This window comes from Astatotilapia calliptera, chromosome 9 (genome assembly GCF_964374335.1).
Source record: "Astatotilapia calliptera chromosome 9, fAstCal68.1, whole genome shotgun sequence".
NCBI lineage: Eukaryota > Metazoa > Chordata > Actinopteri > Cichliformes > Cichlidae > Astatotilapia > Astatotilapia calliptera.
Window position 1 is genome coordinate 19695990 of NC_137430.1, and position 15234 is coordinate 19711223.

The 15234-nt window shown below is 41.4% G+C and overlaps 1 protein-coding gene across 2 annotated transcripts in view; it reads left to right on the forward strand.

Moving 5' to 3' along the window:
* The first annotated feature begins 4434 nt into the window (after positions 1 to 4434).
* Positions 4435 to 15234, forward strand: part of ctdspla (CTD (carboxy-terminal domain, RNA polymerase II, polypeptide A) small phosphatase-like a) — a 39838-nt gene continuing 29038 nt past the window's right edge. The window contains exon 1 of one of the 2 annotated variants that reach the window (XM_026179627.2): positions 4435 to 4964. In XM_026179627.2, coding sequence (XP_026035412.2) covers positions 4889 to 4964 — 76 coding nt within the window. In that variant the 5' untranslated portion in view covers positions 4435 to 4888. The remainder of the gene's footprint in view (positions 4965 to 15234) is intronic. The other variant, XM_026179626.2, reaches the window with a different exon arrangement.

Below are 15234 nucleotides of genomic sequence, written 5' to 3' on the forward strand. Positions count from 1 at the left end.
CCCATATTTTTGCAATTGGACTTGTACATTTTCTGTATAAAGCACCTGCAACTCTGAGTGTCCCAGTTTATACAAAAGTGTCTTTGGTCCAGTTGCAGCTTTAATACAAATGTGCTGCCTTACATTGCAGGATTCAGGCTACTGTGTGTCCCTTTACACGCTTCACTGTGCCACTGTTTATACAATGCTGAAAGGTATATACAGGTTTAAGAGCAACCTGAACGGCTCAAGAACGTGCAGACACAGAGAGACTCATGCAGAGCGAGAGAGATTATTCAGTGATACCAGCTCCTTACTGAACTACACCCACACTCATAAAACATTCAAGCACCCCGCAGTCTGACAGCGCATTTGAAGGCATTGAAAAAGATCATCTGTGTCCTATCAAAGTTAATATCAAGAAGATATTTATTTTAATTATTCATCAACAGAAATCTGGTGCTGGATAGCGGTGCCATTTCCCCCCGCCTCAGACAGAGAAATGTCAGAGGCTAACAGCGTTTGATGTCCATGATCAAAAAGTGACTCCACCAGTGTTTGTTCTCATATTTCACCGCAGTATTGGTCAGTCATGCATATATCTTTATCCTGCTGGCACGCTCCACTCTCCAAGTACTTGTGTCTTGCAGCTGTTATTGCAGAGCCTAATCTGTGGCCCTGAATAAGCTTTAAAGTTCTTTATGCACTATTTATTCTGGACTGACTTTCTTTGGCTGCTGCTTCAGGGCCACAGTAAACTGATTTCTTTTTAATAGAACATGCAGAAGATTAACAAGGAGGTACTTACGTGTAATATTTATGTGCTGAACATTATATTTATGTGATACAGCTCTCTGATTACCTGCAGATGAAGAACTGTATATAATTGCATGAGTCGAGCAAGTGTAACAGTTAATCGTTGTGGTTTTATTTGTAGTGTTTCATGTGATATGAGATGCTAAGCAGTGCTACACCCGTGAACTGATCTGCTTTGGAAATACATGTTCCTATAATTTTTCCTGTATATATTTATGTTTATGAACTGATATCATGGGATGTTGAACGCCATTAATTAGAGTAACTTCACTCAGTAATCAGTGTCGTTTCCCTCATAGCATCATTGCTGAAATTGGAAATAATTACATTTGAGAACCTTGGGGGCAGCGATTACAAGCTATGAGCAAAACACTGCAATATTATTACTTTTTAATTTAATATGGTAACATCTGAGTAGTTCAAGCATAAGTTAACTGAAGCTTAACTGGGACTTGTATTTTCTGTAAAGTTTCTGTTTGGCCAAACCAAAGTCCTAAATATACTTTTTTCACTCTAATTTGTTCTCCACCAACTCTACAGAATTTTAACAGATAATCATAAACTTTGTACTGAACTGTTAATCATCCAAACATACAAAAGGCACCTAATTCAAGAGCTGAACCAGTGTAAACTGGACTGAAAATCAATGACAACACGTCTGATGGAGTCTTGAATCCTAATTTGAAAATTTTGGTTCAAATCATCGTCAGCATGCACAGAGGAATTCAGGAAAGAGGTGAGACGCTACAGTTTACAGGCATCTGTAAGACGGTGGAGGCTCTGTCATGGTTTATGACTATATTTCAGACAGTGGTGTTGTGGATATTCTCAAAACTGAAATTATGAACACGGAAAAGTGCCTTTAGATTATGATTAGGCTTCATTTTTTCAGCACGACAATGACACAAACAGACTGACAATGCAGTAAAAGCATACCTGGACAGAAAAATACAAAATGCAACACTATCAGTCATAGATTGGCCTCCACAGAGCCCGGACCTTAACATTATTGAAACAATGTGGGATCATCCTGAAAGGAAACAGAAGAAAAGGCAGCCGACATCCAAAGAAGAGCTTTGACTGTCCTTCAAAAAGCCTGGAGAACTATTCCTGAAGACTACTTAAAGAAATGACAAGAAAGTTTGCCAAAGAGAGTTCTGGCTGTGTTGAAGAATAAAGGTGGATGCACAGAATATTCACTTTCAAGCTTATACAAACTCTGTTTTTGCTTTCGCACATGTAAATCAATGCCCTTATTTCCCACTTTCCCATATAAAGAAAATAGGGGTGACTCAAAGACAGTGTTCTAGTCTAGAGGCTTTTCATTCATCAGAAAAAGCCCCTAATTGACCATCGAGCAAATGTGTTTTCTGGCAGCTTATTAACAGGTATAACTGCACACTAAAAAGTTTATAGAAGAATGGATAGTTATGAACATGATTAAAAACAGTTGAGTATCTTTTTTTTTCCAAACAGAAAGGATGCAAAGTGATTTTAGACAACATCAAAGCATTTTTACCATTTTTAATGAAGACATTGGTTTGGTTTTCTTCATTCTTCTTTGTGGGCCACATACAGCCCACTTTGATCTCAAGTGGGCCAAACCAGTGAAATTCCCCTCTCTGTTATTGTAAACAGTGCCTCACATGTAGTTTTCCTACATGATAAAGAAATGCTGCTGTAGTAAATAAAAGAAGCTATCCAGTGGGACAGTCTGTGCTGAGCTGGTTCTGGCCCCTGGGCCTTATGTTTGGCACCCTTGTATTACAGTCTGTTAGCATGATGAACTTGTAATCCATCCAGTGTGGTTATGATTATGATAGCCTGTTTCTAACAGGTTCTTACACAGATATATTTACTGCAACATTTGTATTTGCCTTTGATGAGTTATCTATGCAAAGTGCCCCAGCATGGTTACAGACATGCTCCATCCCCTCAGATTTCAAGAAGCCATGCAGTCTTGACAGATGCAGAAACCTGAGACAGACTGCCAGGTGGGGACAGACAATTGTGCAAAGTGGTTGTGTTGCTGTTACACATACATTATTGTAAACATCACAGCCGAGGCGCTGACCTGCAGTGAAAGCATCGTTTCAGCGGGGAGATTACATACTAATTATCAGAAGCATCGGTTCTCCTGCTGTCCGCGCGCAATCATACACATGTCTCAGGTGGGGTCATTTAGGGCTTTGTGGGCTTCGGCTCCATTAAAGTGACAGCTAAGGTGAAGAGGGACGAACACTAAGAGACGTCATCGTTGGCAACGGACCAGAAAACCACTTTATCTCCCCTGTTGTCATTCTATGGTCCACTGAGGCTGAAACAGCATGTGGAGAATCTGCAGTGCACGCGCAGGTGTATGCGGGATGGTTGTGAGCTACATGATGTAAACAAGAAGCAATTCATTGATTTTACGTGTAATTTATAGGCTGATCTCTTGGTTTCAAAACAACAACGAGCATTCAGCCATCAGGGTCATCTCTTCTTGGGATTGGAGAATGCATTTAAAAACAAATACATTTAAGGGACAGGGCATGTCAGAGTCAAGCTATTATGGGATACTTGGAGTTTAACCCCATTTAGGGACAAACTATGGCGATATCTCAGCGTTTGCTCTACTCTGTGTTATATGCAATGCTTTTTTGAAAAGGCTTGAACATAAAAAGTGGAAAGTGAATGTTTTTGAAGTATATATGAGTTAATTTTTTAAACTATCTTTCAGGAAGGTTGTTTCAAACATACAGCAGTACTTGACATATTTCTTCTGTGGATTTAAGCTGTCTGGGTTTCTTTTGTCTTTTCATGTAATCCCAGACTGACTGCATGATGTGGAGATCATGGCTCTGCAGGGGCCACACCATCTGTTGCAGGATTCCAGATGACCTCGGGTGTAGGTTTGGGATCATCATACTGCGATCTGAACATATCTAATGCTGTAGCTCAAGATTGTAGCACTTCGCAAAAGGCGATTTTTGTGTAAAAGGTTTATTTGTAATGAGAAATTGTTTTAAAAACAACAAACGGGCTAATATTTATCTTTTTTTAGGCAGGCTTTGAGTTGCCAAAGCTATAAAAAAAAGAGAGCTTTTTTCCCCTTTTTTTCTGGAAATGTTTACAGCCATATCATCACCCCGCCCCTCCTTTCTTTAAATTTCGGGGATTAATGCGTTTTTTTTGTTGTTGTTAATTTTTTTTAAACAACTTAAGGTAAATTATACACAGTCACATTTTTACAGTGTGAGATTTTAAGTTTTACTTAATTAGTATGGGCTATTTAGTATTACTCCACTTAAATTAATTTCCTTGAACTGTGAGATGATTTATTTAAATTAGTGTAAAGGGTAAATATATATATATATATATATATATATATATATATATATATATATATATATATATATATATATATATATATATATATATATAGCAAACGTAATGAAAAATAAATAAGATAAAAAATTACAAAGCAGGTCGTAAAACGTGTCCCGAGTCTGCATGCAGTGTGAAGTTTTTCTTTCCCCTCCCTGAGCTGCAGGGATATGACAAGATAGCAACAATCGGTGGGTGGTGGGCGGACGGAGAGGGTTTTTCAGCATGGACTGACGAGGATAATAGAAATGTTGCAGGCGTGTTGCTGTTGTAGTCAGCCTGCAGGGCCGGTAGGACGACGGTCGCCATCTCTGGGTAAACACTGTAACCGTATCACGCAGTTGATATTGTAGTGTGTGGATAGAAGCTGGAGCGTACAGTAGCGGCAGCAGAAGGCGGGGGCTATGCTGCCTGCAACAGCCACATCGGACACGAACGGCTTCGATGCGGGACTGACGCTTTGTTTGTCTCCTGCACATCGGACTGTCACCTCACATTTTGGACCAGCCGTCGTGACCGTTTCTTCCTCTGTTTCTTCTTCTTCTCGCTGATATTTTGTCTCGTTCGTAAGCACCGGGGTATGGGAAGTGCAAAAATGGGATTTTAACGTTGCAAACAGCGGACGCTCCAAAGCCTGCGCACAGCCAGGGGGACTGTAGTGCGCCTGGTAATGTTTGCCAAGGAATAAAACGGTGTAGCCGAAGGTGCGTAACATCTCGTTTCCATGGACAACACGTCCATAATAACACAGGTTGCAAATCCGAAAGAGGAGGAGAGCATTTCTTCAAGTCAAGATAAAGGTAAGGCGCACAGAAATGTCACACATGACTCTTTTTTTTCACACAAAAATAATAATTTTTAAAAAAGCGTGAATTTTCGGTTTCCATGTATTCCGGAGAGCCCGCTGCTTGTTTAGATTGACTCAGTGCCCATCTGCCAGATCTGCAGCCCTCGGTGCAGAGAGGATACTGAGCTCCGGACTGCAACAGCAAGACAAGAGTATCGACGGAAAACCTCCATTGTTCAGCTTGAAGCAGGGAAACATTAAGAGCCAGAGCCCCCAGCTCAGCCTGCAAATATACAGTCTGATGCTGGGAGTCCGCTCTAACTTTATGTCACTCATAGCTTTATTTATTTTAGCCAGAAATATCCCACCAGCATTTTATTACTTAACACATGTGCCATTTCTTTAGGTCTGAGTGAGCAGGGTTTACTACTGGGGGCGGGTACTCTACTACTTCTCCCCCCCTCTGCACTCTCAACATCCCTGTATCTGCCACAGACACTGTAAAATGCATTGAAAACAGCACACCACCAATAACAAGTGATCAGAGGAGGTTGTGGTATTTGCAAACTGCATGCACATGAATTTAAACATGTGATTGTCTGTGCAAGGTCAGAAGACGGTGTCTTTATGCGCCTATCAACATCAAAGTCACTAGTGATAGGTTTGCACACATTTATCCATCTGAGCAATAAAATAGCACTGAAGCAACAACAACAAACAGAAGTTTGCATTATTATCTCTCTTCTGTACATCCTCCATAAAACAAGTATCCTCATGTAACTGAAAGTGTCTTGGCTATTCACGCTGCTGGGAAATGTCCCCTTGCTGCTGAGTTAAAAAACAAAAAGTGGCTGAAAACAACAGCTGCTCTGCAGATTATGCAGGCTGTGCGAAAACACATTTTCTTTTTTGTTGTTGTTGTTTTTTTTTTACGAAAGACTGCGCTTCACCATGTGGCGACGACATGACTGTCAAATCCCCCTCATCAGTCAGGAGTTTTCATTAACTTTGAAAGAGGTTTTTGCCAGTCTCTTTAAACTGATGCATATTTCCATTTTCATTTGAGCTGACATCTTGTTGTGTAACGAGACTCTGTGTGGAATCTGTGTGCACACACTGGGGAGGTACACGAGCGTCCGCGGAGCTCAGGGCTCTGACATTTCCCCCGCCAGCCACCAGCACCCATCCAAGTGAGCCGCAGGGTGCCTGGAGGCCAGAGGGACCACAGCTTCCTGCTACACCCAGTGCTCTGTTGGAGAAAAGGTCACCTTCCCGCATCACCTACCACTGAGCAACACTGACATACACGAGCCACTCTGAGTCACTGCTTTCCCAGCCTGCACTGTTAAAATGGGCTTTGCTTTAATGTGAAATTGACTCCATCAATTGTGATTTATTTCCCAATGTTTACCCCCCTCCCCAGCAGCTTACTGTAGCTTCATAATTAAAACCCACCAAAAACAAATCCATCAAAACTACCACTAAACGTACACATTCATCACCCAGTGAGAAGGAGTAAGATCATCCAGGAAATTAGTTGGGAAAAAAATTAAAATATTGCTTCTTTCCTTCAGAGCGCTTTTTTGCACTTGTTTCCCACACTTTCCTGCCCTGCTCTTCTTGAACAGTAAAACCCAGATGACATGTGGAATCTGACAGTTAATCTGGCAGGATAAAATCCAGGGTCAGTCACTGACCAAAGAAGGCCTAACACACACCCACACACACTTACACACACAAACGTGCACTGTGGCTCCTCAAATGGCTGCTGTCGTACATAAAAAAGTATCAGCAGGGAGCTTCTTGAACAGTGCCCCCGGCCCTTCACTTCAGTCCCTGTCAAAGCAGACAGCAAACAGCACTTGTTGTCCAGGAAAGTTACTCTGCGGCTTGCTTGGGCTCCACTGAAGCCACAAATCATTACACTCACACACGCACGCACACACACTGAATATTTCAGAGCACAGGCAGGCTATTTTCAGAGTCCTATCGGTTTCATTCCAAGTAAAGACGTAGTAACTCATTAGCGCCATTTTTTAAAAACATTTGGTCAGGTGCTGATTAGAGCTCTATGCATAATGGAGGATGTTGAATGAGATGAAGGATTTAATCATAATGGGGATGGTGGATGAAGTCATGCATATCATACATTTGGAAAATAAACATTGCTTGGAGCACGTTCGGGCTGTTTTGCATCACGTTTTTCTTTTTTCTAATCTGATAAAGAAGCAAAATGTTCTGATTCAAGTCTAGATGTTTCGAAGCAACCAGAGTCATCTTTCCAAACTCAAATTACACTTTTCATTTGGCAGCCATTATCATTTTTATTTATTTATTTTTCTGATGCAATGAAATGCAATGGCTGGACTTGCAGCCGAGGAGGGGAGCCACAAGGCCTGCCAGGCTCAGTCTCGCTAAGCAAAATCACTCAGGCTTTGCTCCGATAACTTCACAGCGAGGCAGGTATCAGTGGACGAGCCGTTTACCTTAATCAGATTAGGTCACATCTGAGTTTAGCTCTGCACTCCCGCAGAGTGAGTGATGACAGATACTTCGGGGAAATTACAATCTTGCGCTCGCATTAATGGCAAAGCAAGAGTCTGTTTTGCTTGAAAATCTTACCGAATTGGCTTTAAATTGTGTCTTACTGACTGTCACTATGAAGCTGCTTCTTTTACACACTGATGAATGCATTTGTTGAATTCAGCCTGGAGCCACTGGAACAACTCTAACTAAGAAAACCTTCTTGGAAAACCAACAAATACAAATAACGCTTTTATCCCTTTCTGAGGGCGAGCTATTTGCATTCTCCTGAACAGACGTAATGTCATTCTGCCCATTCTCTGGTCCAGCAGCAAGATTAGAGCCTGGACAATACTTCAGGCCAATGCCAGCTGTGATTTAGTCAGGAGAACAAAAGATCTTAGAGTTAATGAAAATACTTTTATCATTTTCAAAGACTGGGGTATTTGCGATAACTTCCCGGCAATTTTTTTATTTAATATTTACACATTAATCAGCAATTTAACTAATCAGACAGGTCCTGAGAGTATTGCAAACAATGATATCAAAAGAGCTCTCCTGGACAAAGAACTGTTCACCATTTCCACCCTATCATCGTTATTTAACCATTATGTTCGTTTTTATATCCAAGTACTGCAGGAAGCATAGCCCAGCAAACCCTGACATCATTGCCTTGGTCAAAACTGGTCGCAGTAGGACACCAAAACCTGAACTTTAGCTGGACAGACGTTACGTTGTTTCCACATAGAATAGTGCTTAGTTCTTACAAAAGTGAAAAATACAAATATAATTTCTAAGATGGAATATAATGTGTTTGTCTTTTTGAACAGCTAACAAGTTTAGTACACAGTTGCATACGTCCACCTAACATCTTCCCAGCGTACACAGACCAGTATTACCAGAGTCTATTTATGGTTTTCTGCACCTAAATTCAATTTCATTTGTTGTATAGTGAACTCTACATGTCAGACTCTTATAATCATCCCCTTTCTGTCCAACATACCAGCCTCATAAACTCAGGAATGCTAACATTCACATATGAAACCAGTTAGCTCAGTAGCATAAGTAATGAACTCAAAAGCTTTAGATGAAGCTGAGTTGAAGCCACCCTTAAACTTTTTTTGTATGATTGTTCATTTTATTCTAATCAATAAAGACAACAAGGATTTCTAGGTGACGTAACATTGAAGACGTGACTCGATCTGACATTGTAATAACGTCTACGGCTTTAGTTCATCTTTCGTTTTGGAACTACTTTTTCATCCTGACGTTATGTGGAGAAAAGAAATGCTTGCTGGGATTATAGGATGATATTAACATATCTCGCGATAGGCAAATAATAGGGAATAGTATTGGCCAACCTGTCACACTTACGCCATCCTAGATGCTAGACTGTCCTTCACAGACTCCATTAACCTTCGATAATTAAAAAATAAACTCAGTCATTAAAGTACTCAGTCTGTTTACATGCAAGTGGAGATGTATAATGTGAGAAGATGCATAGAGACGAAGAGCGGTCACTGGGATTTCTGCAAACCGATGGCATCTCCAAGTATGATTTCCTCCGAGTCTTCTTGGTCAGAGATTATTTTCGTTGCCAGAGAAAAAGGACAAAAAATACTGAAGCTGCAATTATGTATGAATCTGGAGAAACGCCCGTGGTTTCATCCACTCTTGGTTTTTGAGGTTATTCCTGGAACACGCTGCTGTACATTAATAAAGTGTTTATGATGTGTGGACCACACCTGCAGGGTGTGTGCAGCATTCGGCTAGCGAGAGGAGCTACTGTGAGTTCTGGCTGGCTCAGAGTCCCTCGCACAACCTGCCACTCTGCTGTTTACAGCAATTTTCTATCCAGACCGGGCTCAAGTGTTCGACAGACAATCTTTTACCAGAGCATAGCCTTCCACCTCTCTTGAGAATCACATTGGACTTCTGTGTGCGTACAGCGAAGTCGATATTCAGAGCGGCATTTTGATGGAGAGGAAGATAGAGAGAAGAGCTGGAGTCAGAGCTGTAAAGTGCAGGTCCTTATTACAGATTTATGAATCTATTTCAGCCAGTGCTGCTCAGAAAAGCTGATTATCTGCACCTCCAGGGAAGTGTTGGAGTGTTAGATGTTTCCCAACACATCTTCATTAATACCAATAGCATACTGGACAGCTCATTGGGAAGAATTGAATGTTTTAGCCTAGCCATAAGCTCCTTGACTGAAAAGCTTATTAACTGTTTGTGTGGGATCAGCCCATGTCTCTGTGTTAAAATGAGCATGCCCAAAGCGGAAGTGGGGCGGGTGGAGGGGGACTGTAATAATTTATATCATTTTAGTCCTGCTACAGCAAGTGGTGGAGCATGTTTTTAAAGTTGTAAGCAGCAAATGAATTGTCGTGTGGCCTTTCTGTGTAATGTAGAGTTTAGAGTTAAGAAGATGTGAAGCAGCTCACAACCTTATATTATAACTGTTCTGTATATATGAAACCACAACCAGCAGCTGGTTATACTGTTCAGATTAATTCATTTCTTTTTAAATAGCACCAAATCACAACTACCATCACTTCAAGGCTCTTCATATTATAGGATGAAGACCTACAATATAAAGAGAAAACAATCTGAAATCTACAATCAGACCACCGCGTTGAGCCAGTTCTTGGCAAAAGTGGGAAGGAAGAACTCCCTTTTAACAGGAAGAAACCTCTGACACAACCAGGCTCAGGGAGGGGCAGGAATGTGCTGTGAGCCAAACCAAACCAAGCTTGATTTATCCAATTTTTCAGATGTGAACAAACAGATCTACCCAATCAGATTGCTGCATTGTGCACTGTAGCTCAATAATCCCATTTTACCTCACACACATAGCTAGACGCCGCTTCGAGTCACTCAGCTCTCTGAAATTATTATTCTGCCTCCTCAGATGTGGTCATCTGACAGCCCAAACTGCCTCACTGACATCCTGAAATATGTACTAAAGTGGCCGTGATACAGCTGCAACTCCTGGATTAAGCCATGAAATTCTCCCTGCTGCCTTCTTTTGAATTGGATGAATCCAGAATCTCCGTTTCTTCCTTTTTCTTGTTTAGAAACATCAGCACCGGCTCCTCATTGCTTCGTAGTGACTTCATTTTGATTTAGTTTCAAAATTCAAAATTAGTTTTTTTAGGGTGAATTTTACCCAAAAAATGCAACTCTTGAGTATATGTGTTGAGTAGTGGTGTTTATTAGCCTTAATAATCAGAAGGAAAAAATTGTGCAGCGCTAATTCACTTGCTGTGCAGGCAGTCCCATCCCTCGGTTTATGATGCTACCACATTAAAATTCACTCCAATATAGTTTTCATTAAGGGAAAAATTCACCGTAGCATGATTTGGATGAAGTTTTAATCACATTTTTTCCTTTTGGAGTCATTTTGGCAGGCGGCCTCTAGTGACCATTTACAGAACTGCAGTGTTTTTCACTTCCATGCTTACTTGATTTTCATCTTGACAAATTCCACTCAAATGCCAGAAACTGTGCTCCTCCTTAAAAATATACAACTTTCTATACCAAGGTGCTCAAATCAATTGACATTTTATTATGGCAAGTGTATCTTTAATATTACACAAATAGCGTCTTCAAAATGACTACTTGCACTTGTTCCATAGTTTAATGGTTTACACATTCACCTGACTTCTCCGATTTGATTCCCTGAGGGGCGGCACACATGCTTTTGTGGTTGTGTCAGCAAAGACAAGCTTGCAAAATCAATTACGGTGCCCTTGTGTATAAAGGAACACCTTCAGATTTTTCAGAATCACTACTTGCATATGCTAAAGCAAACTGGGAAGGAACCCAAATAATATTTTCACTACATTTCCTCAGTTGGTAGACTTTGATCCTGACAGCATATTATAAAGTAGCCAATATTCATAAAAAAGTGCTATAATGGCTGGGAGAGTTTTACCAGCACCAATTAGGCTTATCTCGTATGACACAGAATGCATTAGAAAGATTTATGTTGGATTTTCTTCTGCTTGCAATAAAGATTTGAGTGAGAAATCAGCAAAGTGGCCCTTAATGATTAGGTAGCCAGTAGATCTATGGATTAGGAGACACAACGAAAGATGCAATAGCACTGCAATCCATCCTCAGAGAGGCCACAGGGGAAAATAGTGTGGGTGGACTCCTCACTCCCACCCTGGATGACTGTGATGACTTAAACTTTCACTCTGAAGCAGCTGTAACAGAACATATTCCTGCTCTGAAGTCCCCGACTAGCGTCTAGTTTAAAATAGTTTTAGGATATTTCTTGTTTAAACTGATATACGGTATGCCACTAAAACCCTACAGGATCCATAGAAACTTTCTCACAGACCTGACCTGAGGAGAGAGAGATCAAAGAGACAATTTTGCTTAAACCTAAGGTCAGTTATCACTGTTCTCTCGATATTGCAAGTAGAAGGGAATTACTGTTCTCTAAAATCTATTAAAGACAGAGAAATAAGCAGCATGCTTCCTAAAACCCTCTGCTGCTATAAATGCTTGCTAGCATCAAATGTGTCCCAAGCTGTTCTACATTTTTCTATCATGTTTTAATTTTGACCAATTACATTTTGTACTTGTAACTATTTTTGATTCATTCTGAATAAATTGAAGTGTAAAGCTAAAGTTTAAAATGGTAAAGTGAAGTACTTAAAAAGACACCATTTGTGTCCAGGAATAGGGGAAATGCATGCACCACCACTGTTCTATTTAAGTACATTTTTGCGGCATGTTTCGTATCATGTTCTTGCTTAATCAAGTACTAGAAGACCTGAAAGACATGAGTTTATGTTCCTGTTTCTCTTTACCAAGAGTTTCATTCCTGTGTTTCGAGTATGATGGTCGGCCGGTGGATTTGAATTAGACTGACAGTCATGTAAGTGCAGTAATTATTTCACTTTAAAAGTTGCCTGTGGTGAGTGAGCATGCATTTTTTTTTAAAGTTTACTCCTTTTGGAAAAAGCACTCTGGGATGTTCTACAAGCAGCAAAGACTGTTTGAATTTAAGCATATATCAAAATTATTCATGTTTTCTCTCGGCTGGCCTCGAGGAACGCGTGTCAGAACGTGTACATGAAAAACTAGACGTGCAGTTTGTTGTCCCGTTTGTTGGTTCTTCAGCACAAACCAGCTTTGGGTTTTTCTGGGCCTCTTTTTATGTCTGTGTGCTTTGGACTGCGTGTTTGACAGCACTGTGGGGAAGTTTTATGTTCGAATGTGGCCTCAAGTGCAGCTCGTATGCTGTGGTTGCTTGTTTTAGAGCAAATGCTGTTTCAAAATGTCCGGCATGGCCTTTAAAACCACTGTTACAGTAGGATTTCAGTGAAATTCGCTATAAAACAATACACTAACCAGCAGACGTCCATCTTGATCTGGGTTATATTGATTTTCATGAGAAAGCATGCGCTGCAGTTCAAGAAAAACATCGAGCATACCAAACTTCAGCGGATAACAGCATAGTGTTGGGTCTGTTTTCAACTATTGATTTAATTGACTGCAGCTGTCAGGGACATTCGACCCGTCAAACTTCAGACTGAAACTCCTTCTAATTAACTACAGAAGATAAATGACTGACACTCTGGTTCTTCTGGTACGTGCCTGCCATACTTTGGTTTGAATGCACAGTATTGTTGTGGGGTTACATCACCAGCCTTTCCTGTATATCTTGACACATAAGGCATGCAGTGACTGTGAAGAGCAATTCAATGCTCCAAAAGCCACAGTCCCTTTGGAGCAAAAGGACCGTTTGCCGTGCGGCCACAGCAGCCTGCACGCTTTCTGCTCTCAGGGACGCTCCTAAAACGATGGAACTGTTGAGTTCTGGAGTCGGACGTGCAACAAGCTAACGTTTAATTGAGCATCCATCCATCCAAACGGACGCTGTCGAAAAAGATCAATACACTCAGAGAAAGTTCGGGGTCAAGAAAGACCAAGAAAGCGAGAGAGCTAGAGGTGTTTGTGTCAAGGAGGGAGAGAGCAGGAGAAAGCATCTGGGTTGCAGGCCGGCCCTTGACAAGGGGACGGCCTCTATGCATATTTTGCCCTCTTCTCTCTGGCATTTATCATCAGTAATTGGCTATCTGAGCAGCAGATCATGTTTTGTCCACAATGATTTTCTGTCGCCCTCCCTGAATTATGCTGCGCCCCAGTTTGTGAGATATTTGACAGAAGAGCATAAAAGGTTCATACATTTTTAAACAGATGATCCGATAATAAGCAAACGCACATGCCCGCGGGAGATACAGAGAGGCAATTCCCCCCATCCCCACCCCCGTCATCCTCCAGAGGTAAAAGGTGAATACTGTTTAACTGTAAGTCTCCGGGGACTCTAAGTAGGACATTCTCTGTGTGGAAATGTGGAGATGAATGCCCCTCAGAGAGCAGACGCATGAGAAAGTGTAACAGCGAAACACAACCAGGTCTACTACATGCTCACACCAACACATGCACACAAGTATATGACCTACTTGTTTCCCATTCATTCATAACAAGCAGTATTTTAATGAGCAATACTTAAAAAAATCTCTTTTTTTCAGTGCCTACTTGTTTCATCGATGACTTTGTACTTGAGAATAACACTGAATACTGAAAAACTTCATTACTCATCACAGGAAGCACTGTCGTATAATGTCTTTGTTATCTCCGCGGGGCCCTTTAAAGTCTGATATCAGAGATGTCTTTAGGAGGATGTGGAGTTTGAAAGACACGGTTATTTACCATGCTAAAAGGGGCTGTTGATTGCATTCTGGGAGATCAAGTGTGATGGAGTTTGACTCATATTAGAGACTTAATAGTCAGCTTTGATTTTAACCAGTTTTTAATTTCTTTCATTTAAGAGCCCTAATTCTCTAAAAGATCCTCCTACTCTTGGGTCACTGAATAGTTAAGCCTGTCTGTATTAAAGTGGAGCCTAAAGACGTCCCTAATTACATCTCACATTAATTTCTTTACTGTCGTAAAGAAGTAGATGGGCAAGGAGGAGTTCCCATCAGTCACTGAGCCTCTGGCTTTCAGCGCACAGTAGTAGATGAGAATGTACAAGGATATATTAATAATGAACTACCGCAGCAGCCCCAAACAACGTGGGCTGTGTTGCTGTCGGTTGCGTAACTCCACCAGAATAGTCAGATCTCTCTCATTATTCCTTCCTGGGCCCTCAGTGGGCTAATTCCCCCGCTCTTGTCATCTCCTTCATTTCACTGAGCGCTCGAGAAGCGGCATCAGCCCTCATCCCTGAGGGGCTGTAAGCAGGCTGGCACCGCCACCACAGCGCCTATGCCGCTGTGCAACTAAGAGAGGAAAGCAGGGGCCGACCCACCCACGGCTGTGTGTCAGAGTTCACACAGCAGCGGCGGGGATTCGTACCTTGCATGCAGTGTGTGCCAACCAAATGACTTATGCGATTAGGTCCCTGCAAACCACATCTTGGCTCAATCAAATAACTGAGTTACTGAGTAATTTTAGTTATATAAGATTATGTAGGATGTACATGTACATGTAAATCCTCTCTATAAGTAGGCGAAATAAAGCCAGAAGGGCAGCTGAGGGTCAGTGAGAGTGACTAAAGGCATCTGCTGGAACTGAATGTACCTCCACAGCCTGTAATTTTCACCTCAGCCTCAGCTGTCTATGTGGGGAAGTAAGGAGGCTTAATGGGAGTTTATTTTATCATACTGTGCTATTATTGCCCCGATGGCCTAACACATAACCCACCCAGGACCTCGGCACAGTGAACGCACACAGAC